This window comes from Zalophus californianus, chromosome 3 (assembly GCF_009762305.2).
Source record: "Zalophus californianus isolate mZalCal1 chromosome 3, mZalCal1.pri.v2, whole genome shotgun sequence".
Taxonomy (NCBI): domain Eukaryota; kingdom Metazoa; phylum Chordata; class Mammalia; order Carnivora; family Otariidae; genus Zalophus; species Zalophus californianus.
This window is the reverse complement of record NC_045597.1, coordinates 61,801,589-61,829,299: the sequence shown is the minus strand read 5'-3', so window position 1 is coordinate 61,829,299 and position 27,711 is coordinate 61,801,589. Positions and strand designations below refer to the sequence as shown.

The 27,711-nt window shown below is 43.4% G+C and overlaps 1 protein-coding gene across 2 annotated transcripts; it reads right to left on the bottom strand.

Annotated features, from left to right (window-relative positions):
• Window positions 1–27,711, bottom strand: THSD1 (thrombospondin type 1 domain containing 1). 2 transcript variants are annotated; one of them, XM_027591568.2, is made up of 5 exons: window positions 27,590–27,711; window positions 24,373–24,514; window positions 18,888–19,853; window positions 8,431–8,589; window positions 1–1,620 (listed from the first exon to the last, which is right to left on the bottom strand). In XM_027591568.2, exons 2-5 carry the CDS (start codon window positions 24,428–24,430, stop codon window positions 242–244), a joined length of 2,562 nt encoding a protein of 853 aa, XP_027447369.1. In that variant the 5' UTR covers window positions 24,431–24,514; window positions 27,590–27,711; the 3' UTR covers window positions 1–241. The 2 variants fall into 2 exon arrangements, with proteins under 2 accessions (XP_027447369.1, XP_027447370.1); XM_027591569.2 differs by lacking the exon at window positions 8,431–8,589.

The window sequence follows — 27,711 nt, the reverse complement described above, 5'->3', positions numbered from 1 at the left end:
ATTTTATTATTGTACTTATTAGTAATAAGCCAAGAGAACTAGGATAACAGAGGGAAAAGTTCACGATAAGTAACTTGTTCCTTATGAATTAAAACACATACACACGCTTGAGTTACCTCCTCCCCACCCAGTCCTAATGTACAAATAGCTACATAATTCAGTCCACAAAACACTGTGAGCAGCTGATACCAGGAGCTGGGCGAAGGACCCCAGCTGTGTGAAGTCTCAGGCTGATCTGGGTCTAGATGACCAGCTTCTCCACACTGAGTGTACTTGTGGTTTCATCCTCTTCATTTGACCCAAAATAGCCGGGAAGGTCCAGCATCCTCTGCTCTGCCTCAGTGAGGCCGAAGGACGTATTGTCATAGAAAGCGAACTCAGGGTGGGCTGGGAAGCTCTGACACTTGTCTTTTCTACACGGAGAAGGGCTCAGAGGGCTGACCCTCTGGTAGCTATCTTTGGGGGCCGTGGGGGAAGGTTGCTTCCTTGAGACACTCCTGTGACTGGGGGACGGGCCCCTCCGAGCTCTGGGAGGCTCGGCTCTCTCACCTCCTGCCACGAATCCTGCCTGGCAATCCCCGAGGTCTGGTTTCCTCGCGGGCTGCCCCAGGGTGTGGGATTTAGGGGGAGGGCTTAATGGACCCTTGGTCGCACCTGCCCCTTGGGAATGGTCCGGTTTCTCAGGAAACGTGGCAGCGCCTCGACTCTGAGGCCGAAATCGGTCTTCCGCGTGGTCCCAGGTCCGCGCCCTGGAACTGTAGGCCGGCGCCTGCCGTGGAGTCAGGGTGGACATGCTCCTCTCTCGGAACGGCCGGGCCTGCTTGGCTTCGTGAAAGCTCGCTGTCCTCCTGAAGTGGGAGCCCCTGGGGTGGCTCCTCTCTGGCGGCGCCCCTCTGCCACCCACGTGCCTCATGGCCGACTTGCGGATCACCGTCTGGCTGGGGCTGACGGCACAACTGGCGTGACAGACGGGAAGGTCCAGCCTGCAGGGGGGCCTGGCCGCGGCACCCACCGCAGGCTGCTCCAGGAACGGGGATTTGATCCGGAACTTGTTGGCTGCAGCTTCCTCGGGGCTCTCCAAGTCTAGGGCGGGGACGGCGGCCGCGTCGATGGCCGTGTCCGTCAGGGGACTCTGAGACACGTGGTACACCTTCGTGGTTTCCGTCAGGCCCTTCTTCTTCATCTCCTTCAGCTGCTGCTGGGCGAGGCGGTAGCTGAACAGCGGGGGGATGATCTTCTGGGCGTTGGACTGCACGCTCTCACTGCCCGAGGCGTCGTCCTCCAGGGACACCGGCCCGCTGCGCCTGTACGTCAGGGGGATGCCCGCGTCCCCGGGCCCCCCCGCGGGCCCGTCGCCCCCATCCGAGAAGCTCCCGCGCTGCTCGCTCAGCTCGCAGATGTTCTCCTCGTCCGAGTTCTTCCGGAAGCCGGGGGAGTGGAGGGAGTTGTGTCGAGCCGGCGTGCTGCATTTGGGGGCGCGGCCGAACTTCCTCCACAGCGTGATGAGGACGGTGGCGACGATGATGAACAAGCACAGGGAAATCCCAGTGACCGTCACGATGTTGTTGGACTTCCCCGGACCCTGGGGCTGAAGAGGAGACGCACTGGATGGCTGGAAAGCTAGGAGAAAAGGAAGAACAAGGATGGGTGCTCTATATGGTTTCTCTGCGTGGTTTTAAGGTTCGGAGTGGCTGGCTCTGATTCTCTAGCAGTTCGAGAAAGAATAAGCGAGGACTAAGATTTCTGGCCTTACACACGCGTCCCTGCTGGCAGCTTCAGCCAGACCGAAGCGCGGGGCCCGCAGAAAGGAGGTGAGCCACAACCAGGGTGACTCGTGGGCTCGCCAGCTCCTGCTGACACGGGCCTCAGATGTTCCACAAAACAGCAGCATAAGCAAAGGCTCAAGGCAAAATCAAGGTTTTTGCTTAAGATAAGGTAAACACGGGATATCTGTAGTTAAGTATACCTTTGAGATGCACATCGGGAAATTCTTACCAAGTATAAAACCTGCCATGCCAAATAATTCGGGTAGGTTGTACCTAAATTTTGTATCTTGAGAAATTAGTTGGTCAAAATCAGTCTTTAGGCAATGTAACGCAACTCACATTTCCCTTCTAATATCCAGGAACTGTCTTTCCTGAGGGGTTGAATGAAGCCTCTGCTTCTCACTCTTCGGCTTCCAGCTGTCCACTCCCCTTGCTTCCTTCCAAGGGACGTTGGTTTGTCTTTTTCTTCCCCGCTCTCTCCAACCTGTTTGTCCTGGGGTCATCAAATTGTTTCACCAAGCCTCCGACGTCACCTGGGGCCTCAGCCTGCACTGCCACTGAAATACCTGGGAACCTGAGACCAGCTAATGCTACCACCCTCAACCTCTCTTTTCTCCTCGTCACTGTCCCGTCCTCAAGCCCTTCCAGTCACCTGTCCTGTACCTTTTTTCTGTACAGTCTTACCAGCACCAGTTCTGTGTGTCATGTCCCTGACCCATCCTCACACTGCCCACTGTCGTGGGTGAAAGCTGTGACACATACTTTCTTTATAAGCAAACAGGACCACCAGCAGGGAGTGTTCCTCACTCTCATTTCTGATTGCCATTTTCAACTAACTCTTTCACCTCCATAGAAAATTTGTACTCTTTTAACAAATATATATATATATATATATTTGTGTGTGTGTATACACACACACACACACACACACATTCCCTATGCTGTTTCTACTCTATATATTCCCTATTGCATCTCTGTGACTTACTTATTTTATAACTCTAAGTTTATACCTCTTAATCTCCTTTATTTTGCCCATCCACCCCACCCATCTCCTTGAGGCAACCACCAGTTTGTTCTCTGTGTTTAAGAGTCTGTTTTTTGTTAGGGTTTTTTTTAGATTCCACAAATAAATGAAATCATATGGTATTTGTCTTTCTCTGTCTGACTTACTTCACTTAGCATAATACCCTCTAGGTCCCATCTATGTTGTTACAAATGGCAAGATCTCATCCTTTCTATGGCTGAGTAATAGTCCATTGTATATTTACACCACCTCTTCTTTATCCATTCATCTATTGATGGGCACTTGGGTTGCTTCTGTATCTTGGCTATTGTAAATGATGCTGCAATAAGCATAAGGGTGCATATATCTTTTAGGATTAGTGTTTTCATTTTGGGGGGGCAAATACCCAGTAGCAGATTACTAGACCATATGGTATTTCCATTTTTAATTTTTTGAAGAACTTCCATACTGTTTTCTGCAGTGGTTGCACCAATTTACATTCCCACCAACTGTGCACAAAGGTTCTCTTTTCTCTACGTCCTCACCAGCGCTTATAATTTCTTGTCTTTTTCATACTAGACCTTCTGACTACTGTGAGGTGAGATCTCTGGGTGGTTTTTATTTGCATTTCCCTGATGATTAGTGACGCTGAACACCTTTGCACGGGCCTGTTGGCCATCTGTATGTCTTCTCCGGATAAAAATGTCTATTCATATCCTTTGTCCATTTTTAATTGTATTGCTTGTTTGGTGTTGAGTTGTAAAAGTTCTTTATATTTTCGGGGTATTAACCCCTTATTGGACATATTATTTGCAAGTATCTTCTTCCATTCGGTAGGTCGCCCTTTTGTGTTGTTGACAGTTTCCTCTGCTATGCAAAAACTTTTTATTTGGGTGTAGTCCCAACTGTTTATTTTTTTTTTTGTTTCCCTTGCCTGAGGAAACATATCCATAAATATGTTGCTAAGGGTGATATCTAAGGTGTCTTCTACTCTTTTGATACCCGTGCCATCTACCCAGACCACCCTCCCCCCACCCCCCTCAACACGGTCATTTCCCAACCTCATGGCGGCCCTCAGTCACTAGCATCCGGGTCTCAGTCTTCCTCACCACCCCTAAAGCGGCCTATCTGGGCAACGTCACTGTCCATCCAGCATATCATACCTTCCCATTGTCTGCAGCTGCTCCTCTTCAGAAATCTCGAACTTCATAGCTCACTTTTGAGCTGTATCCTCCCCTCTCACTTACTCATCATTATTTCGCTAGTTTTTCAACCTCACTGCAACTTTGGATTCCCCAACCTCTTCATTTTCTCCCCATCTGCCAGCCAACTCCTGGCCTCACTTCTCTCCCTACACTCATGATCCATCACATAAACCATTCTCCTGCCAATAACCTCAACTCTCTGACCTCTAGTACTGAGACATACCACTTTCCCTGCTCTACAGCAAAAGTCCATCCCTACACAAACCAAGACATGTGAATTATCAGCTGCTGCACCCAGGCCCTGAGCACTGGTGGAGAAAATAATACACCCACGCAGGTTATCACCTCTGTATACTGACAGCCCCCAACCTTGACTGCCTGTAAATCCTTCCACGGGTCCCTAAGCAACTCGCTCTTCTATCCCCTACAAGTTTCACCACTTTCCCCAAGCACCCTACTACCCTCTTCCTCAGAATTCCACTGGATCAGAAAAAAATAGAAGCTATCAGGCAAGTATACCCCTCCTCCAGCTTCTTCTGCTGTCTTCTCCCCCATAAACTTAGGAGCAGCCACACTTCTATACACTTCTTTGACTATGGAATTAGTGGGAGAAATGTCTTCCTATAAAGGCAAGTCCACCAAGTGCTCTCTAGGTCACCCTTCTCCCGGGGGATCAACCCTCTCTACCAATTATCTCCAGCTTCTCCCCTATGCAGCTCCACAGAAACATACTCAAGCTCTTCTTTAAAAAGAACTTTCTAGAAGTCTCATATCTTGTTCCTGGTCTTCTCAGCCAAGCTAACAGAAAGAGGAGGCTACATTTGCTGACTTACTGCTTCTACATCATCACCTCTGACTCCTGCAACCTGCCTCCAGGATACCAGTGAAATGGCTTCTGCCAATGTCATTAATCATCTAAGAGCTAAATTCAAGGAAGTTTCGTCCTGATATGCCTTTACCTCTGCCATATAGGCTACTGCCCAACACTTTCTGCAACTTTTTCTCTTCTTGGTTTCAATGATAGTACTCACTTTGGAGAGAAGAACATGAATTTTGGAGCAAGGAGATCTAGATCTCAACCTAGAGATCCATCAGCTCTGCTCTCTCCACTTATGTCCTATCAACATCTTCACCTCCACATGCCCAAGACTCATCATCTTTCCCCTAGAATCTGTGCCTCATCCAATATGTCCAGTCTCAAGGAAATGGCACCAGTGTCCATGCAGTTGCCAGTACTAGAATCCTGGTTTTCACCCTTGATGGTTCCCTCTTCATTGCTCACCATATCAAAGTCTTTGAGTCCTTCTCTCCTCTACATTCTCACTGCCATCATTTCATTTTTCACCTGGGTTACTGAAAAACTCTTAACGGGCTTTGCTGCTGTCAGTCCTACCCCTTCTGATTTTTTCTGCACACTACAGCTGAGAGAGATCCCTCTGAAATACAGGCCAAACCTTCAAGGCCCCTCAGGATCTGACTCCTGCCCACATGTTCAGGTTCATTTTTACCACTCCCTCCTGGCACATTATGCTTTAGATACAATAAACTAATTTCCATTCTCTGGGTCTCTTAATGTGCCATCTTCTTCCATGCTTTCATCCATTGCTCCCTTTGCTAAAATTCCCTTTCTCACTTAGCTCACCTGGGTGGCACTTACTCAGCTCTCAAACTTTAGCTCAAATATCACCACCTCCAAGAAAGGAGGTGTTCCCAGCATGAATTTTCACCCCTGCAAGTTTCCATAGCAAGCTGTGGATACCTTCCTCACTGCAGGCTCTACACTGTACTGATTATAACACCTATTTATGTGTCTGCTGAGCTACTATACCATAAGCACCTTCCAGACGGGAACATGTCTTATCTACATATTCCTAACCCCAGTCACAGTAACTTACACATAGTTGGTGTCCGATAAATGTTAGGTTAATTCATTTAAAAAGGTAATAGCAAAATGATCAATATCCCACCAGATGGAATGTGGGCACAATGGCAACAGATCCTCCCACTCTCATGTTTGAACAAGATGGTCAAACTAACATAGAACTTGATGCAAAAACATCCTTTCAAAGCCAAACAAAACTCTCAAGTCTCAACCAAGTGAACACAGTTGCATGATGAAAGACTTGTTTACTGATTCATCACTTCTTTCATGTGCAGCGGCCATTTATGTCCGTGGGGAGCAGCAACGCAATTGTACCTCACCTCATGGATCTCTTTAATTAGCTATTATCTCTGACTGTGGCTGATTCCCTTCAAAACCATGGCTGGAGAAAAGCCCAAGAGCTGCTGACCTCAGCCCTCTCTGCCTCATCTACTGCCTCTTTCACCTGAAGTGAAGGAGATTTCTTGATGTTAAGCAGCCTGCGAACGGATCTTTACATTTCCAAGGAGTATGAAATAGGCTCAATAGGAAGAAGAACACTTGGAGGAAATGATCATTTTTATCCACATAAGCATTTATCTAAGGACCACTTATAGTAGAAGTATGGGTGCCTATAGCACTTACCCTTTTTGCTATTTTATAATATATAAATTTCTAGTTCCCACCCAATATTAAAGAATTAAAACATAAGAATATGAAATAATTTCACATATCCTCAAAAATTATTACTAATTCCATGGGGTGCTTGGGTGGCTCAGTCAGTTAAGCATCTGCCTTCAGCTCAGGTCATGATCCCAGGGTCCTGGGATTGAGCCACGCATCTGGCTCCCGGCTCAGCAGAGAATCTACTTCTCCCTCTCCCTCCGCCTGCTGCTCCCCCTGCTTGTGCTCTCTCTCTCTGTGTGTGTCAAATAAGTAAAGAAAAATCTTTTTAAAAATCATTACTAATTCCAGGTTCTTGATGCTTCCAGAAAGCTAGACTGGCCTATGTAGAAAGGCAAGGTATTCAAGATAGGTAGCTTAGTATGGGTCAGATTTAGTCCTCTGCTTTCTAGCTTTTCGATCTTGGGCAGGTCAGTTACCCTCTCTATGCTACAGAGTCCCAAATAAGTGAGATAATGTATTTAAAGTGCTGGCACATAGCAGATGGTCAATAAATGGTTGATATTGTTGTTACTTCTAAAGGAGCAGTAGAACCCAGTGACAACTGACTTTAAATTTATTTGAGTTCATTCATTCATTCTTTCAGTCACTATGGAACTCTAGATGGAATATCTTAACACAACATGCCATCCCCGAATTAAGAGGAATAGGTATATTTGAAGATAGTTATACCCAAGAAAGGAGCTTGAAAGTGAAGGGGATTTATAAAGAAAGAGTAGACAGAGAAGAGAGCCTTAGAAAATCATACGAGATATAACTAGAGAAAGAATAGATTCAGAGTGTGGCCAAGGGATTATGAAAGAAGAGGGGCAGACTGAGGGCTAGCAGAAGAGCCTAAGTCTGAGGAAACACAGAAGAACACCCTCAGGATGCTGGAATAAAGGGAACGAGACCTACAGCACTGGCTGGAAAAATGAGATAGCAAGAAGGAATTTCTAAGGTCACAGGTGGGGACACTGGCCAAGGTGTTGTTGCCAGGTGGTTTTGGCTAAAAATGCTCTGAGATCCAAACACAAAAAACCATCTATATCCTCTAGGTCCTAAGGGACAAGGAATGAGGGATGGTTTTCTAACCTGGAATTGGAGAGTAGAAGAAGTCAGGACTGCGGAGAGTACTTTATCTAAGGGTCAGGACCACAGCAAAGGCCGGCAAATTAAATTGGGGATTGGCGATAGGTCAGTAGATGAGATGGTATGTGGGAAGAGCAAGGATTCTTATTACTGTAACCGTAGCAAATGAATGAAATTCAACTCCATAAGCTGAAGCAAACATAACTAAGCCATGTCAGCATCACATCTACAAACCATTTACATCAAATACCATGGAGCACCTACTAAGCACCTTCCAGATGTTGAAAGGATGAAGGAAAGGCCAGTGTCTAGATGATGACAAGAAATCTCCCCACCTTCTCCTCCTAGGTAGGGGTAGTAAAGAATAAACATAGGACCATTCAGGGGATAAGATAGGGTAACTTGCCCCATTTTGACAAATAATGGTCTATGTGATCCCCTCAGGCTTCTCTGACATGATAAGATATTCTTCTGCAATTTTTGTGGGGAGAAGTAAAGAAAGGATAAATAAGAAAACAAAAGAAAATAAAAAATATCTTAGGAAGAAATGATCATCCCTCCTGTTTTTGTATTTTTAAAAATGATTTCATATGTCTGAATCTTTAATTTAGATAATTTGCTTGTCATTTCCCTATCTTCCACAGTGTTCAATCCCCTGTCATCTCACTGACAAGCTATTCCCAGTCGGAGACACACTAATGAACACAGCCTTAGTAAAGCCAGCAGCAATAACAGAGTGGTCTATGAGTCCACCTCTGAATTCAGGTTGGTGATTTTCAGGCAGGCTTAGGTTCAACAGTCCCTCTGGGGAAAGACTCCCGAAGAAAGAAGGATACCTACCAGCACACTCCTCCAGGGAACACAGGGAGGTCTCCGAGGACATTCCAGGGCAGCCAGGTCTGGAGGGGAAGGAAGTCAGGCACACGCGGCGTCGCTCTCTGACACCATCCCCACACGTGGTACTACATTGGCTCCACGGCTGCCACAGTCCCCAAGTTTCTGCAAGGACATTAGCCATGCTTTTAATGCTAGTTCATTTGAGAATCAGAATTTAACTGCACCCAAATGAAGCAGCAAACTCAAATCTCAGGCCTCAAAGTCAGTAAATAAAAACATTCCCAAAGATGTGGAAAGCTGGAAAGAGTGTTTAACAACCCTTAAAACAAAGGAAAGCTGTATAATTTACAAAATGTTAAACTTTTTGGAACCCATCAGAGAGCAAAGGTCACAGGGCAACCAAATGGCCTGAAATATAAGGAAAGACAGACTCCTCTAAAGAAAGACAGGATGCAAACACTGCTTCCTGGGATAGACACCAGACCTCATACAAGCTGGTGAGAAGTCATCTAAAAATGTAATGAACTGCCAGAAACCTAGTGTGGGCTATCATGAGAATATAGAATCCCTGGGAGCCACAAACCCAATGAGAATTTGTACCCACTTGTGGGCTCTTCTTCATGGATCCCACCAAATGCTCACAAGAAGGACTAAGGGTAGGTGCAAGACCAGAGAAAGCCTCCCTTGTGGTGGAGGCCTGAGAATGGAAGGCATGGCACTGTGGGAAAGACACAAACCTCACCTGGATCCTTCTCCCCATCTGCTCTACCGACAAAAACCTCAACCACTGGGGACAAAGCAGAAGCCCTGTCACTCAAAGGGCACCAACTGAAATTCGTGCTGCTTGGGAATGGGAAAAGAAGGAAATCCTTCACCCCTGGAGAGGAGCAGAAAATATACTGGGGCCAGACTATTAGAGAGATTCTATCACTGGAGAGGGGCAAGATCATCAAGAAGGCCCCATCCCTGAGACTCAGGGGGGCACAGCATTTGTCTAAGACTAAGGCTGAACTGGAACAAGAAAAAGCTCTCCAGCTCCCATCACCCAACCCCTACCCAGCAGCCTGCTAGCAATTTCCAAGTATCAGGTAATAACAACCTACTGCTAGGGCAGGGGCAAGAGTGACAGGTGAAAACCTGTGCAGGCTCAAGCCTAAAGCTGAGGGTGCAACAGAAGCATGGAGGAAAACCCTCTGGCAAGCCATCTCCTACCCTAACTGCAAAGTAACATTAGAAAATTCTGAACTCTGCCATGTCCTGACGATGGCCATAGCAACAGCACAAACCCAAACATAGCTTAATTCCTTAGTACATCGACCCAATCCCCCCACTAAAGGCCTAGCAAAAATAGGGTATGCCCATTTCCCCACATAAATACTGTTTGCTGATGTCTACAGTTCTAAATAAGATGTCCAACTTTCAACCAAAAATTATGAGACACACAAAGAAGCAGGAGGGAAAAAAACTATCAAGAGATAAAGTAATCAAGAGAACCAGACTCTAATGTGACCCAGATATCAGAACTATCAGACAGAGAAGTTACAATAGCTATGATTAATCTTAAAGAATTTAGTGGAAAAGGTGAACAAGATGAACAGATGAAAAATTTCCTCAGAGGTGTAAACTGAGAAGAGGTAAATGGAATGCTAGAAATGAAAAACATGGTAACAAAGATGAAGAATGCCTTCTAGAAGAACACTCATCAGTGGACTCAACACAGCTTAGGAAATAAAGAGTAAATTTGAATATAGGTCAGTAGAAATCACTCAGACTGAGATACAAAGATCAAAAGAAAGAGTGAATAAAACAGAATAGAATACCCAAGAGCTGGGGGGCAATATCAAATAGTCTGTCATTCATGTTATTAGAATCCCAGAAGAGAAAAAGAGAATCAAATAATGACCAAGAATTCTCCAAAATTAATGAAAGATACTAAGCTACATCAAGATGCTCAGAAAACAACAGGCAGTATAAATACAAAAAAATAAATAAATAAGCAAACAAACAAAAAATTAGACACACTATATTGAAATTGTTAAAAGCCAAAAACAGAAAACTCTGAAGGCTGTGGCAGGAGCGAAGGTGGAAACACATTGCATACAAAAGAATAAAGATGAGAAATACAGCAGGCTACTTGTCATGCAAGCCAAGGATAATGGACTAATACCTCTAAAGTAATGAAAGAATGACCAACCCAGAATTCTACATCTAGTGAAAATATTTCCAAAATTTAAGGAGAAATAGACTTTTTAGACAAATGAAAATGAATAAAATTAATTACCAGCAGACCTTCACTAGAAGAAATGTTAAAAGAAAATTCTTCAGGCAGAGGAATATGATATCAGGAAAAAACTTGGATCTGTACAAAGAATTGAAAAGTGCTGAAAATAGCATTTATAAAGGTAAAGATAAAACTCATTTTTTTCTCATTTTTAAAATGCTCTAAAATATAATTGCTAAAGAAAAATAGTATTATGTGTTCATAGCATATAGAAAGTAAAATTTATGAAAACAATCACATAAAGAATGGGAGTAATGATTGGAAGTGTACGGTTAATAAGGTCCTTATACTACATGTGAAGCAAAATATTATTCAAAGGTAGATCAAGAAAAATTAAAGATATATACTGTAAACTCTAGGACAACCACTAAAAAATATTTTAAAGTATAAACCACTAAAAAATATTTAAGGTATAAATGTTTATACCTTAAAATTGAATTAATATTCAATTAATAAAAAAGAAGGCAGAAATAAGAGGGAAAAGAAACAAAGAACAGATGGAACAGACATAAAACTACCAAGATGATAGATCTTAATCCAACCATATAATGATTACACTAAATATAAATAATCTAAACACCAATTAAAAGGCAGATTGTGAGATTGGGTAAAAAAGCATGACTCAATTATATGTTATTTTAAAAGAAACTTAACACTAATTCAAAAAGATATATGCACTCCAATGTTTACTGCAGCATTATTTACAACACCCAAGATATGGAAGTAACCCAAGTGTCCACTGATAGTTTGAATAGATAAAGACAATGTGGGGAGATGTGGGGTGGGTACGTACACACACACACACACACACACACACACACACGCATACAATGGAATATTACTCAGCCACAAAAAAGGATGAGATCTTGCCATTTGCAACAACATGGATAGACCTATAGGGCATTATGATGAGTGAAATAAATCAGACTGAGAAAGACAAATACCATATGATTTTACTCATTTGTGGAATCTAAAAAAAAAAAAACCCAATGAATAAATAAACAAAAAGCAAAATCAGACATATAAATACAAAGAACAAGCTGATGGTTGCCAGAAGGAAGGGGGTGGTGGGATGGGAAAAATGGATGAAGGGAAGTGGGAGATACAGACTTCCAGTTATGACCTGAATAAGTCACAGGAATAAAAGGCACAGCATAGAGAAAAATATAGTCAATGATATTGTAATAGCATTGTATGGTGACAGACTGTAGGTACACTTGTGAGCATAGCATAATACATAGAGAAGTTAAATCTCTCTGTTGTACACTGGAAACTAATGTAACATTGTGTGTCAACTATACTCAATTAAAAAAAATTTTAATAAAAAAACTTGCTTTAAATATAAATATACAAATAGGTTAAAAGTAAACAGATGGGAGAAGTTACACCTGTGAACATTAATTAAAAGAAAACTAGAGTAGCTATATTAATATCAGACAAGGTAAACTGCAAAACAAGAAATACTACCAGGGATAAAGAAGGACATTATATGATGATAAAAGAGTCAATTTAGCAAGGAGCTTAACAACACTAAATAGGGATGCACCTGACATCAGAACTTCAAAATACATACAAAATACTCCCAGAACAGTTATTACTGACTGACACATGCAAACATCTCTTCCAAGCATGTATATAATCACTGCCAGATAGAATAATTAAACAGTTCCCTATAAAAAATTATCCTAAGACCCTTCTCTAAAGTACCCATCCAACCTCAAGAGCCAGGTCATGCCAATCCTAGGCACCAAAACACCTTCTGTATAAAAGTCTTTATCCTCTATGGACAAAAACTCGATGCAGTCAAAGGTACAGAAAGCACAACAAAAACATAATGAGAACACATAGGGCAAATACATTCTCAGGTAATCCAAGTGGTGCAATCTTTGGAGTGAGTCATGGAATATGAGTTCTTTACGGCAATTAAAAGTCTCTGGGATTTTCACAAGAGTGGGAGCATTACAAACCACTATCCTGGACCAACATCAACTGAGGTGTGGTAATTATGTTCCATCCAGAGGTCCAACTGAACACAATATTGGTTCTGTGTCTTCAGATCACACTGCAGCTCCTCAGACGGAAGAACAATGAGCCAGCTTTGTCCTTAAGCTTCAGAGCTATTCAGACACTAAGTCCCCCATGCCTGCAAAGCTTCGGGACTCTCATATGAAAGTCTCTCTGAGTTAAAGTTTAGTGATTGATTTTTGAAAACCTACTGAGAATTCCACTACTGAGAAATCTAAATTGAAAATTAAGTCAATACATAGTTTATCCTTAGGTTCATATTTAAGACCACAAAAGGTAGAATTGCAAATGCTAAAAATCTTTTTGTTATTCTTTCTTAACTCTTATTTTTTTAAAAAAAGATTTTATTTATTTATTTGACAGAGAGGGACACAGCGAGAGAGGGAACACAAGCAGGGGGAGTGGGAGAGGGAGAAGCAGGCTTCCCGCCGAACAGGGAGCCCGATGCGGGGCTTGATCCCAAGACCCTGGGATCATGACCTGAGCTGAAGGTAGACGCTTAACCGACTGAGCCACCCAGGCGCCCCATCTCTTATTTACTTTACATAAATATAATATATAAAGTTATTTGTCAGACTAAAAACAAAAATTCCATTAGCAGTGGCCAGAAAAAAATCAAAGTTTTAATGAAAGCATGAATCTTAATGTCAAAAATTACATTTTGAAATGTTGTGTCTTTTTCCCTTGGAAGTAAAATCAGGGCTTGTAGGACAATCAATAATAAAAAATAATCACTTAAGCTACATCTTATGTCCTTTTATTTCTAAACCAAATTAATCAAACAGGAAACAAAGGAAATCATTCAAAGCAATTAACAAATTTAGTAAGGCAAATTTTTAAAAATACCTTGAGTAATTCTATCTGTTCCCTTAAGATTTCTACCAATAACTTTGAGGGAAATACTAGGCAAATGGAAAGTTATTAGATAACTGTAGTTCATTATTTAGAAATAAAGAGCAAGATGACCAATATTTAAAATACTCTTACTTCATGAATGAAAGCTGTTTTGTTTTGTCCTGGTTAAATGTCCATACATGCACTCATACTACATAACAAACCTGTTTAGCCAGGATAAATACCTTTTAGACTATTATAGAGGATATTAATTCTGAATGAGCAAAATTTCTCTGGAATAGGAAAAGGGAGATTTGTTTCCACCCCTCAAGACTATCTGAAAGAATACTGCCCCTGAAATATTCACACCTGGAAGACATCTTGCTCAAGAAACTAGAGCACAAGATAAGCCAGTGTGATAAGCAGGAAATATTATAATTTTCAATCTAAAAGCTTTATATTGTCTAATACATGAATTGACAGTTGATTGTATGGGAGGCAATACAGAATAATGGAAAAAGCCAATCAACCACCAGTAGTGGTTAAGCCACTTAATCATCATTGACCTTGAGCAAATTACTTAATTTTGTGCCATTTCCTCACCTATAAAAGTGACAAAATAAACCTAACCCAAAAGGTTGTTATGAATATTAAACAGATTAATATTTGTAAATCACTTAGAACAGTGCCTAGTACAAAGTAATCACTATATAAACATTAGCTTTATTATGTCAGATGATCACACGCATTATGTCACATATCCTGAAAGGATATTCCTAAGGAATCCCAAAGGAAGAGTTTACTCTTGGAAGGGTTTACTGTTTCATTCACTTTCAGAGAACTGTAGAGTATTAAAACATCTAAGGGTCTGCTTATATGAATTTTTAAAATTATATTTTCTAGTTTGAGTTAAACTAACTCACAAAGTGGACAAGTGGTGTAAAAAAGATTCTGGCAGAGGGGCACCTAGGTGGCTCAGTCAGTTAAGCATTTGTCTTTGGCTCAGGTCATGATCCCAGGGTCCTGGGATCGAGTCCCACATCGGGCTCCCTGCTCAGCGGGGAGCCTGCTTGCCCCCTCTCTCTGCCTGCCACTCCCCCCCCGCTTGTGTGCTCTCTCTCTCTGTGTCAAATAAATAAATAAAATCTTAAAAAAAAAAAAGATTCTGGCAGAGAATTAAAGATAATACACAACCTGCAGATAGAAAGGAACTGACAGGGTTGACAGTTCACCTGTTCTTGGTAAAAATCTCTAGTCAGTCATTATGAAGGAAAAACAAGACCATCTAATTACAGAAATAAGATAGTCTAAAAATTTCCATTATCAAGGAAACTATATATTAAATATATATAATTTTAATTTGTGAAAAAAACTAAGTTAAAAAAACAACTATGTGACTATGACTTCACACTCTCTATCATTAATTATCAAGTTTGGGGGTGCCTGGGCGGCTCAGTCCGTTAAGCGTCTGCCTGCGGCTCAGGTCATGATCCTGGAGTCCTGGGATCGAGCCCCACATCGGGTTCCCTGCTCAGCGAGGAGCCTGCTTCTCCCTCTGCCTGCCGCTCCCCCTGCTTGTGCTCTCTCTCTCTCTCTCCCCGACAAATAAATAAAATCTTTAAAAAAATTACGAAGTTTTGCCCTAAATTTATTTTGTCTGAAACCCTTGGGCAGAGGTGTTCAGAATTTAGGAATTCTCAATTTCTTTTTGTAAGGTGTTAAGTGCTGTGTCATATATTACTAACACTCCCCTGGCAGGATCTCAGGCAGCATCCCATTACCAAATACATTAACATTTCCGCAGAGAAAAATATAAATATTCACACTAAGTAGGATAAATGGAGAAGATCATAAATAAGCATTTGTGGCAACATCTATTATATATATATATTTTTTAAAAGATTTTATTTATTTGACACAGAGAGAGAGACAGACAGCAAGAGCGGGAACACAAGCAGGGGCAGCGGGAGAGGGAGAAGCAGACTCTCAGCTGAGCAGGGAGCCCGACACGGGACTCGATCCCATGACCCTGGGATCGTGACCTGAGCCGAAGGCAGACACTTAACGACTGAGCCACCCAGGCTCCCCTATATATTTTCTGTAAATTGTTATTTACACACTATCTTAAGGTGTGAAGACATATTTGGAAAAAGAGACAAACATACCAAACACATTACTCCATTTTCAAAAGGAACTAATAAGAAACCAGTGGAGGCGGTGGCTCACACAGGTCATGGGGGGTTCACTGGGGTCCCTGAATGATACCATTTGCCAAAAAAAAGTCACCTGTCAATTTAAGTGGAAAATGAAGAAAAGAGAACTAGATTCAGAAATGTTTATACTCAAACACAGGGCAGCACTGAGGTCCCCCTCGCTAGCATAAATGTCTTGGTTAGCTAGAGTGAGAGCCACTGGTGGGTGGTCACACTCCTGGGGTCTCCTAGAGCATTAGCCCCTCCAAGCACTGCTTTCCAGCCCTGACGCTCAGTTGTGTCTAGTTGCTGCAGCCCCTAGGGAACCCCTTACCATCCTCAGCCTGGAAACACAAAGAACCACTCCTTTGTTCTGCCTCTCTCTCGTGTCTTGTCCCTGCTGCTGTCGGGGGGGGGGGGGGGGGGGGACTCAAGTCTTTAGACAAGTAGAAGAATCTGTGGAAACTCCAATAGCTGGGAGAAACACAAAGTATACCTCCTGCTCTCAATGTGTTTAATCGAATGGCCCCAATATCTTTATTTCCCTAGGTTTGTTTCCACTAAATTCAAATTAGATTTTTTTCTAACAAGTAATTCCTTTTGAAAAGGCAAATCTATCTTGAATGATTAAATTAGTTTAATACAATTTTTCTTACTAATACCTGGACTGGCCACATTTGCACTCAATTTTCACTCTAATAAAACATGTATTGGGCTCTTATTAATGCGCCAGGCATACTAAGTGGGCCAAATAAATATCACAAGTTGGCTTTTCACACCAAATGAGCTCCCCCTGGCAGGGGGATGGTGGGCATGAGGGGGGGTATGGGGGGTATGGGGGGGTATGAGAATGCTCTCTCAGCATGAGGCATGACAGAGATGATCGACGCCGTGACAAAGGAATGCAGGATGGTACACCAGCTTCCAGCAAGGGAATTTAGCTAGTTTGGGGTCAAGGAAGAGGAACCCAATTGGAGACTTTGGGGACAGGTTAATGTCAACCAGGCAAAGGTAGGTGGAGATTCCAGCTCAAGAGACTGTGACTGTGGGTTGGGCAGCCTGGCCATCGGGGGTCCTGTGGATTCTCATTTTCATGTCCAGTGAGGTGACTGACAGGTGTTAAGCAGGGAACAGCCTCAGCTGGCCTGAATTTTAAATAATCCCTCCACCTGCAGTGAGGGAATGAAGTGGACGGTGGCAGGGACTGGAATCAATGAGGAATCTGCTGCCATAGGTTAGCTAAGGGATGATGGAGGTTTAAGCCAAGAGTCAGACACCGAGGAGCCAAAACGCATAGGACTTGGTGATTTATTATTTATAGGAGGTGAAGAAGAGGAAGACCCCTGGGCTTCTGGTTTGAACAATGAAATGGTGGCGAAGGCCTGTACTGAGGGGCAGGTGGAGGGGGCAAGATGATGAGTCTAATCCCTCCGAGGGACACGTGAGGGGGGCAGCTATGCGGCAGCACTTAGACGCCGGAGAGAGATGCCAGTGTGCAGTCGTCAGTCTCGGGATGGTCATCACCTAGCAGGTGCGTGAAGAGGGAAAAAGGAGAATCTAGTACAAGATGAGGAAGTCCAGCAGTTAACAGATGAGACCAGGTGGTAGAACTGGCAGGTAAGGGAGACCACGAAGGAACGGCCAGGGGAGTGGGGGGTAACCAAGGTGAGGGTTCAGGGGGATGTCACAGAATCAAGGTATTTTTAGGTATTTCAAAGCTGATGGGGATGAGCCAGTAAAAGGACCGTTAGAGGGAGCGGGGAGAGAGAGGCTAATGATTAGGAGGATTCCTGATAGGAGCAGAGAGACTGGGATCCACAGAGGAGGGGAAGGCTGACCTTGCACTGGAGGAGTGACATTTCTTCCATGGTGACAACAAAGGAGACCAATGGCTGCAGGCCTCCAGACATTTTGGTGGGAGGTTGAGGGAGCTCGTTCCTGATGGCTGCCTGCTGCCCTGCATGGCAGGAGACAAACGCAGCTCTGAGAGTCGGCCAGGGGGCAGGGGTTGAGGTCTGGGGGGAGCTGTTCCAGAGAACAGGAGCAGAGCTGGTCAGGGTAGCATGGTGGGTCCAGTGGAGGGGGGAGCCATAACCCACTCACGGTGCTCCTGTCCACCTGGATGTGACCTTCTCGTGCAGCTTGCATGCAGTGGGCGGCCAGCAGATGGCTGGATTCGTGCATCAGAAGGAAAAGAGGGCAGAGGAGTTTAGGCTATTGGTAGGAGAGATGGTAGGGATGGGCCATGGAATCTAGGCTGGATGGAGAGGTAAATGCAAGCAGGGAAGTGACGAGGTGGTGCGGAGAGAGTCAAACAAAATGGACTTCTACGGTGAGGAAGTGGGTGAATCTGAAGCAAGAAACACTTGGGGTTCCAAAGACAGTCAGAGGCTTGGGCCCTCAGGGGGCCTGGGGCTTAGCAGGGATGAAGATATAAGCAAACCAGACAATCTCTGCCAGATGAATTTCTTGCCAAGACCAGGCTTGCACCCAGGAAAAGGAAAAGAAACGCAACAAGGAGCCCGGGGCATGGATGGAATTGTAATAACCCCACTTCTTTGTGATTAGGTAGGGCATTACTCAAGGAATTTAGAACTTGAAGTTTTTAGAAATCTTGCTTTGAAATCTCACTTCTAAAGAAACTCATTCCTGCAATGAAGGATGTAACAGGAAAGAGACATGCTCAGTGAGAAGAAGCTGGAAGTTAACCTAATACAATCTGAGATTTAGCTTTGAATTCTGCTCATAATAATATAACTTTCTAAGATAAAATGCAATAAAAGCTAAGGTTTATTGGTGCTTCCTCTATGCCAGGCACTATGCTGAGAACTGTGCACACGTATTTCATTCAATTCTCACAACTCTCAGAGGTAGATACTCTTATTATCCCTGTTTTACTAACAGGGAAACTGAGACCCAGGGAAGTGAGCCAGGAGCTGGGCCCGCTTCCCATTACTCCTCATTTTTCAGATAAGAATGACAATGCCATTTGGGACATCATGAGGAGTGAACCATAAAAATGATGGTACAGTTCACAGAAAATTAAGTTCGCCTAAATTCAAAAGAATAATTTTGATTGCATGAAGGCATCAGTTTGATTTAAAAAATTTTTAAATCTCAATACCAACCTATGTTTCTCTGAATTAGCATGCACTCCCTCTCCTTTGCGGAAAAATGGCTTCTGCTTGAAATGCCAAAGTCAAAGCAGTATTTATTCCTCCCCATGTCAAACAAAGTGCAGTTGAATACGGTTCTCCTCTCTCCCAAGGTCAGGCTGTTTTCAGCCAGCTGAATGGTCCTTTCCCCAGCGCGTCTGGGGGCCTCCTTGAAGACTGTGATCACCCCTTGGACGAAGATGCATGGTGGAGGCAGCACCATGACCTCCACTCCGGACTCACACGTGAGTTCCGGAGCCATCACCAGTTTGTATCCAAATTTCTGGGCCAGGTCAATGGGTCCCGTGGAGGTAATGACCGAGTCTCGGCCAAGTAGCTTCAGCACCACTGTGATGTAGGCTTCAGGCCCCACAGGGGCACAGCCAAACTCAACCCACTGCCCTTGAGAGAGTTCTGTCCTCTTGCTGGTTCTGATCTCCAACGGCTGACCTGGACCTGTTCTCGCCGCGGGCAGACTGTTGGTAAAGACCACGTCCACCGAGATGTCAGGCTGGTCCACCGGGAAGGAGCACAGTGGCTGATTGGTAAAAAGGCCCACCTGGAAGGTGCCTTCTGCCGCCTGGGACGTCCTATTCAAGGCGATGTGAAAGATGGGCCATTCCACCTTGAGAAAGGCACTTTGCTCCCGCCGGCCCACTGGAGTGCTGTTGTCTGCCGCTTCCCGAGTCATCGTGAACCAATAGTCTCCAGCCTCCCTGAAGTAGAAGCATTCAAACTCGAGCGTGCCCTGCGACTGGTTGGTCAGGAGGTATTTGGTGGTCACAGTCTGATTCGTGTTGGCCTCCAACAACAGGATAGATACATTCCTCAGCGTCCCATTAGCACCACTGAAATCCTGGAAATCCACAGACACTGTGTTGTTGCTTAGCGCTACATGGCCTGGCTTTCCCAAGAGGAGATGTTCAGCTTCTCCAAGAACTGAAATCAAAGGGTCAGAGTTGGTTTTACAAAGAGATCTCTGAGCAGCACTATCGGTGACATCAAAGAAAACAGCATTTTTTTTTTAAGATTTTATTTATTTATTTGAAAGAGAGAGCAGAGAGAGAGAGCACACGAGCCGGGGGGGAGGGTGGCAGAGGGAGACAGAGAAGCAGACTCCCCGCTGAGCAGGGAGCCCAACGCAGCACTCGATCCCAGGACCCTGGGATTACGACCTGAGCTGAAGGCAGACGCTTAACCGACTGAGTCACCCAGGCGCCCTGAAAACAGCATTTTATTTTTTTATTTTTATTTTTTTTTAAAGATTTTATTTATCCATTCATGAGAGACAGAGAGAGAGAGAGAGAGAGGCAGAGGGAGAAGCAGGCTCCCAAAGAGCAGGGAGCCCGATGTGGGACTCGATCCCAGGACTCTGGGATCACGACCTGAGCAGAAGGCAGACGCTTAACCAACTGAGCCACCCAGGTGCCCTGAAAACAGCATTTTATACATAAGAGGAGTTTGAACTCAGCCAAAGAGGAGGTAGAATGATGCTGAGTGCCGATCCTGGGAGCTGGGCCCTGCGCTGTTCCCATTCTAAAGTGGCTCTGGGCCTTCATCTTTGGCTTTTGTGGTTATGTTTAAAACAACATTTTCTGATAAATACCCTGAATGCACCACATTCAACAATGTAACACATCTGCAGTGAACAATCTATAAAGCAAGAATAACAATTGACAATTCTCAAGATGTAAATCCGACACCTCACTTTTCTCATTTTAATCTGTTAAAAAGAAAACAAGCCCCAGAAGGGGGACATTTGCCCCCCAGGACAGCAAACCGAGACTTAATTAGTTTCAGCCTAACCCAGGAATGTGGCCTTGCCACAATCAATCTGAAATTTCCTGATCTGCACTAGTGAGGTTACCTCCATGACAAAAAACCTGCTGGCCCCACACCCCCAACACACATACCCCCAACACACACACACACACAAAATCCTGACCTGAAACAGTCCTTTCTGTTCTTTTGCTAGTAACTTCTTGCCCCATCCTCCTTCCCCTAAAAACCTTCGTTTTGTGCAATTCCTCAGGCCATCTCTGCTTGCTAGATGGGATGCTGCCCGATTCATGAATTGCTTTAAAAAGCCAATTAGATCTTCAAATTCACTCAGGTGAGTTTTTTTTTGTTGGTTTTTTTTTTGTTGTTTTTTAATAAATCATATTCTGGGGGCACCTGGGTGGCTGGGTCTGCCTTTGGCTCTGGGCCCCTCATTGCCTGGAGCTCTCTGCTTAGCGGGGAGCCTGCTTCTCCCTCTCCCTCTGCACCAAATAAATAAATAAAATCTTTAAAAAAAAAACATATTCTGGGGGCGCTTGGGTGGCTCAGCTGGTTAAGCGTCTACCTTCGGCTTAGGTCCTGGGATTGAGTCTCACATCGGGCTCCCTGCTCAGTGGGGATCCTGCTACTCCCTCTCCCTCTGCCCCACTGCTCATGCTCTCTCTCTCACTCTCTATCTCAAATAAATAAAATCTTTTAAAAAATCATATTCTGGGGGCGCCTGGGTGGCTCAGTGGGTTAAGCGACTGCCTTCGGCTCAGGTCATGATCCTCGAGTCCCGCATTGGGCTCCACGCTCAGCGAGGAGCCTGCTTCTCCCTCCGACCCTCCCCCCTCTCATGTGCTGTCTCTCTCATTCTTTCTCTCAAATAAATAAATAAAATCTTTAAAAAAATAAAAAAAATAAAATAAAATATCATATTCTGGTGTTTAGATATTTGGGGGAAATGGATGCACAGTGAAGTGAGAAAACTTGATTTAAATGATGCCAAACAAACTGCTCTTGATTACTTAAAATGGAAGACCCTAAGTATACTTCAAAGTTATCATTTTCTGATATTCAAGACAAGTACTTAAGCATTTTCACCAGAAATGGAACCAGTGCCGTTGGTTTGTACAAAGCAGAAATTTTTAGATGAATAAGATATGTTGACACTTTATTCTGCACGGGTCACCCAAGGGACAGAGTGAATGTTTATGACATAGCCAGGCTTGTCCTTGGCAGTTTTAATGACATCACAGTAACCACGACTAGCCTAGATGTGATAGATGACTAGAAGCCCACAAGTATCACTCAGTTAAGATCAATCATATCTTTTTAAAAGAGACCCATCAGAGCAGCTGAAGTAAAGAGTGGAAAAAACACACACACACAAGAATCCTTGTTTCTATTTTGAACCCTATCCAAATACATATCAAAGGAGACAGAATTTGGCAGTGCAACAATCAGCTGGCCATGGCTAGGATAAGAAACTTTCTAGATTTAAGACACTGCAGGGCTCTTTTGGCTTAAAAAATAACATGTGTAAGTATTGTTCTTACTATGATTATCTTATGTAATATACACATATCATACCATATCATATACATGTCCAAAGGGCCTCAGTGTGTTATTTGGGCTGATCATCTTTAAATATAGATGGATATATTGGCACATAGAGGTTTGGTTTTGTTTTTAAATAGCTCAGCACTTCACCCATTTCTTATTGAAGATGAGATGAAATAAAATATATAAAACTTGGATAGACCTGAATGCTTGATCACCACTTGCTTGTAAACCATAATAGAATAAAGTTCTTTTTCTTTTATTTTCCTTTAGTCAAAACAGAAGCTGAGAGACAGTCCCTTTTGGAGGGAGACAGGTCAAGGTTGAGGAAGGTAGCTGATTCGGTGGGAGCCTGTGCCTGGTTCAGAGCCCACTGGGCACCTTTTTGTAAACAGGTGACCAAAGGGACTCTAACATTCACCGCAGCCCAAGGAAGGAGTTAGACTGAGAACAAAGGTCAGATGAATTTGAATCTCATGGGGGCAGGATGGCTTTTGATGCACTTTAAGATGGAGACCACACACCACTTAGCTGACAAAGCCTATCCTCGATGATAGGGATTGTCAGGGGGGCAGATCAGACTCTGATTTGATGGGCAGCCAATCAATGAAAAAGACACACATGCCCAGACAGGAGTAGAGGAAAAAAAGATGCAACTGATGAGTTCCAGGTGTAGACTGAAGACAGAACTTGATACTTTACTACAGAACTCCTGTTTTTATAGACAAGAATACATCCTCATTTAGAAAACTGCAATTTGGGTGTACCCCATTCTGGCCACTACAGTAAAGGTCTCTCTACTCTTTCAATTCCCTTCTCCCCTTGCCTTTAGTATATTTAAAGTAACTGGTATCTCAATATAAGCATGTTGCTTAAAACAACAACAACTGCTGATGGTATATTTTGATCAATAGCAAATGGAGAAGGGGGGGAACCCAGCTCTTGGAAAACACTTCCTTTTCCATTAGCATGTACACTCAACCTCTATGCTCTATTTTATGCTCATTGAACTTTTATTCTTATACTCCAATAAGATATTTGCTTTCCACTACGACAAACATCCTTGCAGACTTTGTGTAAAGGGCAAATTCTGATGTCTTTATCATCACGAAACAAAGGACGCTTTTATAATTTTTTGTCCGAGGCTGTTATACGCAGAGTGATCTGTTTTTAAATAGGGATAAATGACATTAAGATCATTGAATCCCAGATTGATTTTCAGCAAATCAAGCATCTCCTTGTTTGAATAAACGTCTTAAAAAGAAAAGGCTGAGGAAGGAGATTCACCGGACAAAATGAACAGCGCCCACTCTGGTTCGTTTGAGTGGACGCGCCACTAATACCACACGAGCCAGGATCCTCTATGCCTTGGATCACATTTCTTCAACCATTTGAAAACAATTTCCCCTTTTATACAATCAGCTGCTTAGAAGTCTTTGAAATATCTGGCAATCATCAAAAGAAAAGTAGCGAGTTTTATATTGTCCAATCTGTTGGTTCAGCAGTTGCATAAATCTCTCTGAATAAGAAACTCGATTTTTAGTTGAAACAAATTGAATGGATAAAATTAACAGTGAGCATCTAGTATTTGCTCAGATAGTCAAGGTGTCTCAGCTTTCTTCTTTTATCATCACAACAATCCTGCAATGTCAACAAGAACCTTGTCTAAGGCATACAACTGGCAAGCATTGAGATTTGGACTGGCTCCAAAGATATTCTAAGAGCAAAACTTTCCAGGAGAGTGAAATCTTACAGAGAATCCCAATAAAAAAAAAAAAAAAAAAAATTTTCATGTGTGTGTGAGTGGAGTTTAAATGTATAATACTGAGTTATTAGGAAATCAGTCAAAGAGAACGTAACGTAACATGTTTGTCTCCAATTTGCTTAAATGAAAGTGACTTGTTTTTTATTCTTTTTTTAAAAAACTTAATATATTTAAAGGGAAATTTAAATCAATATATACAGAACCTTAAGAGAACCCAGGGTTGCAAGGATTTCAGTTTAAAAGGTACTGCACTGTAGAGCCTCCCCACCTCCTTCCTGCAGGGTCATCAACATCCATGCATTTATATAAACCTTACATTTATGTTTCGTCCTTGATACTAATAGCATGAAATATACTCACAATACTCACCATAGTCACAGAGCACCACCAACAATAGATTTGAAAAGTCTTTCAACATTTGTTTCATTCTGATCAGCAAAATCCCAGGTCTTTGGTCTCCTCATGTCCTTTCTCACATCCAAACTGTGAATTTTTTTTTTTCCAAAAACACCTGAAATTAGAATCTCAAAAAAATGATGCCTCTGTTCAATGTGATTTATAAAATAGTAATCATGCTACGGCAAAACCATTCTAAGAAGTCAAACTTTTTAAGTGCCACTGAAAAGAAAATAGGGAACACTCTAATTTTCCCCGGGGAAGTAATTTGTAATTGTAAATGTCCCTTTTGTTACATTATAGTGCACCTGTTAAGAAAATTCAGGTGTGCTCAACACCAAGATTGTCTTTGCAAAACACCAAGCCTCTTATCTTTATAACACACGCTTAAGTGGGGAGTTTGTTATTTGCTGAATTTCATCAAAGCTAAGAGCCAGTCTGGATAACACATTTTCACCTGTGTATCTGCTTGACATTTCACACCAATTTGCTAAAATTTTACCAAATTTTCATTTTGCATTGTGCTGTACAGACCAGGCTCGCTTCTACCAATGGACGTAACAACCACTGCCTTTCTTGCACAAGTGGTATGTTATCTGGATCTCTTCATTTCTTAATGCCTAGAAGCTATATCAAAACTAGCAAACCTTTCAAAAAGATACCCAGAGTATCACAATTAAATGTGAACTCCACGTGACCCAGACTTCCCTTGTTTAGGGCACTCTAAAGAGAAAACAGATAAATAGCAATTATCATCTTCTGTCAGTTTTCCAATACTTGTTGCGGTCAGTATGGATCGGGAGATCAATGATTTCGTGCAGCAAACTTCCCAAACCACCTAAGAGGGCAGGAAAGACCTTGTTGGCCTGAGCCTCAGAATGATCTGTAGGAGGAGGCACTTACTTTGATCTGAATAGACTATTAGATTGTAGAATAAGAGTCAAGGTAGTTGCCAATTTTTTCATACTAGAGTCTAGTAAGTGATGGGCTACTAAACATAACCAACTATATATTTTCTTAGTGTTTACATTCCCCCATTTCCAGTTAATATATTTTAATAAGATACTATATTCCAAATATGTATCTTACATCTCTTCAGAAAAGACAAAAATTAATGGAATTAAAAGGACTTTTGAAATAATAAAAAATTCAATGGAAAGAAAACGGATGTGTCTCCATTAGCTTTCTTTCAATGGGAGTTGGTTGAACAAAGGAAACACTATTTCCTCAAAGGGAAGCAGAGATTTGAAGTGTAATTAGGCAGATGATTGGGGGTCCCTTCCCTCTGCTCCCCAACAAAAAAAGAAAATTCCATTTTGCTGGGATTAAGCATAGATCTGATCCAATCTTTTCCTTGAACTTGGACTGGGAAATGTGGCCAAACACAGCAGATGAGCGTTACCGCATCTCCCAGGCCAGGGTGGGCACTTAGGGCAATAAAACGCTTCCTTTTGAGTTTCTGATCTCAGTAACCACAGTAAGGAGAAGTAAGCATTCCCTAGCTCCCAAAAGTTGAACTTGCTCCTCCCAAATTGCTTGCTTTTCCATGATAACCATTTTTTAAAGAAGCTCCTAATCACAACCGATTTTGTGATTATAACACATTTTTCTTCTTATGGAAATGACCAGTAAAACACAGAATAGTGTGATAATCAGTATTTAGAACTGAGTGGAAATATAAACCAGCCTACCTAAAAATCATAATATGGACTTTTTTTAATATTCTTAAGCTTTTGAAAATATATGCTTAATTTTTACTAGCGCAATCACTGATTTGAAGACCTGAACAGAGCAACCCACAATGCAATGGAATGCTGGGTAAAAAGCACTATATTTGGAAAAAAAAAAAAAAAAGACGATCCCTTCCTTCCTTCCTCCCTTCCTCTCCCTCTTTCTTTTCACCTTGTTTGCTTATTTTCTTCCAACATGTTGTTCCCAATACCAGGATGGGCTACTTAGAATGTTTGGCTTGAGAATCGTTTTGAGAAAATAAAAACTTAGGTCTCTTTTATGCACATTTAAAAATTCTTTTTTTTTAAGATTTTATTTATTCATTTGAGAGAGAGAGAGAGAGAGAGAGAGAGAGAGCGCGCACAAGTAGGCAGAGTGGCAGGCAGATGGAGAGGGAGAAACAGGCTCTCCGCTGAGCAAGGAGCTGGATGTGGGGCTCCATCCCAAGACCCCAGTATCATGACCTGAGCCGAAGGCAGCCGCTTAACGGACTGAGCCACCCAGGCAACCCTAAAAATACTTCTATATAGCATTCGCACACAAAAACATTTGCAGAAAAAATCCAAATGCACCAGCTAGAAGGTAAGAAGTAGCGAATATTCTCAGTGGCTAATGGCATCACGCCAAGCTCAGATCCCACGTTTTTTCTGAAACCGGCTGAGATAAATCCCTACCGTGTCTTCATTGCTGCAGAAAAAGAAAAGGAATTAAGCTAAAGTCTATTGGGACAGATGATTTATCAAATAAAAGAGAAAACAAAAGGAAGCAAAGTGATTTTGACTCTTCTGACAAACACACCCTCGTGTGTATCTATCCACTACTAATATTTATTAGCAGGAAATCCCTAGTTCCAAAGCAGCTCGTGTAAACAGGCTTTATTTATATATTCAGTGCTGTGGGCTCTGCCCTGGTCCCACGGATTGGATGCAGCTTCTCTAGGAGGCTGTACGCTCCCCGCTTCTACAGCTTCCCAAAGGCCCGCAAGTCAAGTTCATGCCTGGAAATCTAGCCCTGCCCTTGTCCTCAGCTCTCTTAAAATGAGGACCGTTTTAGAAAGGCTTAAATCTCAGAGTTTGTACCCCTGAAAGGATTTCTCTTCGGAAAGAGGCAAACTTGTTCTGAACCGCGGAGTACTCCAAGCCGCTATCCTTCGAGGGTCCCAGCCATTCCGGCTCAACACCAGTCTGCGGGCAGCCTGTCTCTCGGCAACACCTGCGGAGCCGAGACACCGAGACGCGCAAACCCACGCTTTCTAAAAGCGTTTCCCCTGGGGGCGAAGGCTGAGCCCCCGACGGCGAGGGAGAGGCTGCCGCGCAACCTGCGCTCTCAGCCTGCGGGGAGGGTGGGGCCGGCAGGGGCCGGGGGGCACCGTGCGACCCCGCGGAGCCGCCGGGGACCCCCGCCGCACAGCAGTGCCCGAGGGGGCGGGGGGAGGGCGCGGCAGGCTGGCTCTTCCTACCTCTCGGGACTGGCGGGCGCAGGGGCCGGAGCCGGGGCGGGCGAGGCAGCGAAGCGGCGAGGCAGGCGGCCGGGAGGTCTCAGGGGCCGCGAGACAACGCGCCGAGCATCCCGCGTCCCGGG

Excerpts from the sequence above, each read along its gene's own strand:
- THSD1 (XM_027591568.2), bottom strand. The coding sequence starts at position 24,430 with ATGAAACAAATGTTGAAAGACTTTTCAAATCTATTGTTGGTGGTGCTC. Across the intron at positions 19,854-24,372 it reads GGTGGTGCTCTGTGACTATG|TTCTTGGAGAAGCTGAACAT; the intron begins GTGAGTATTGTG and ends CTTTGATTTCAG. Across the intron at positions 8,590-18,887 it reads GCTAATTCAGAGAAACATAG|AAACTTGGGGACTGTGGCAG; the intron begins GTTGGTATTGAG and ends ATGTCCTTGCAG.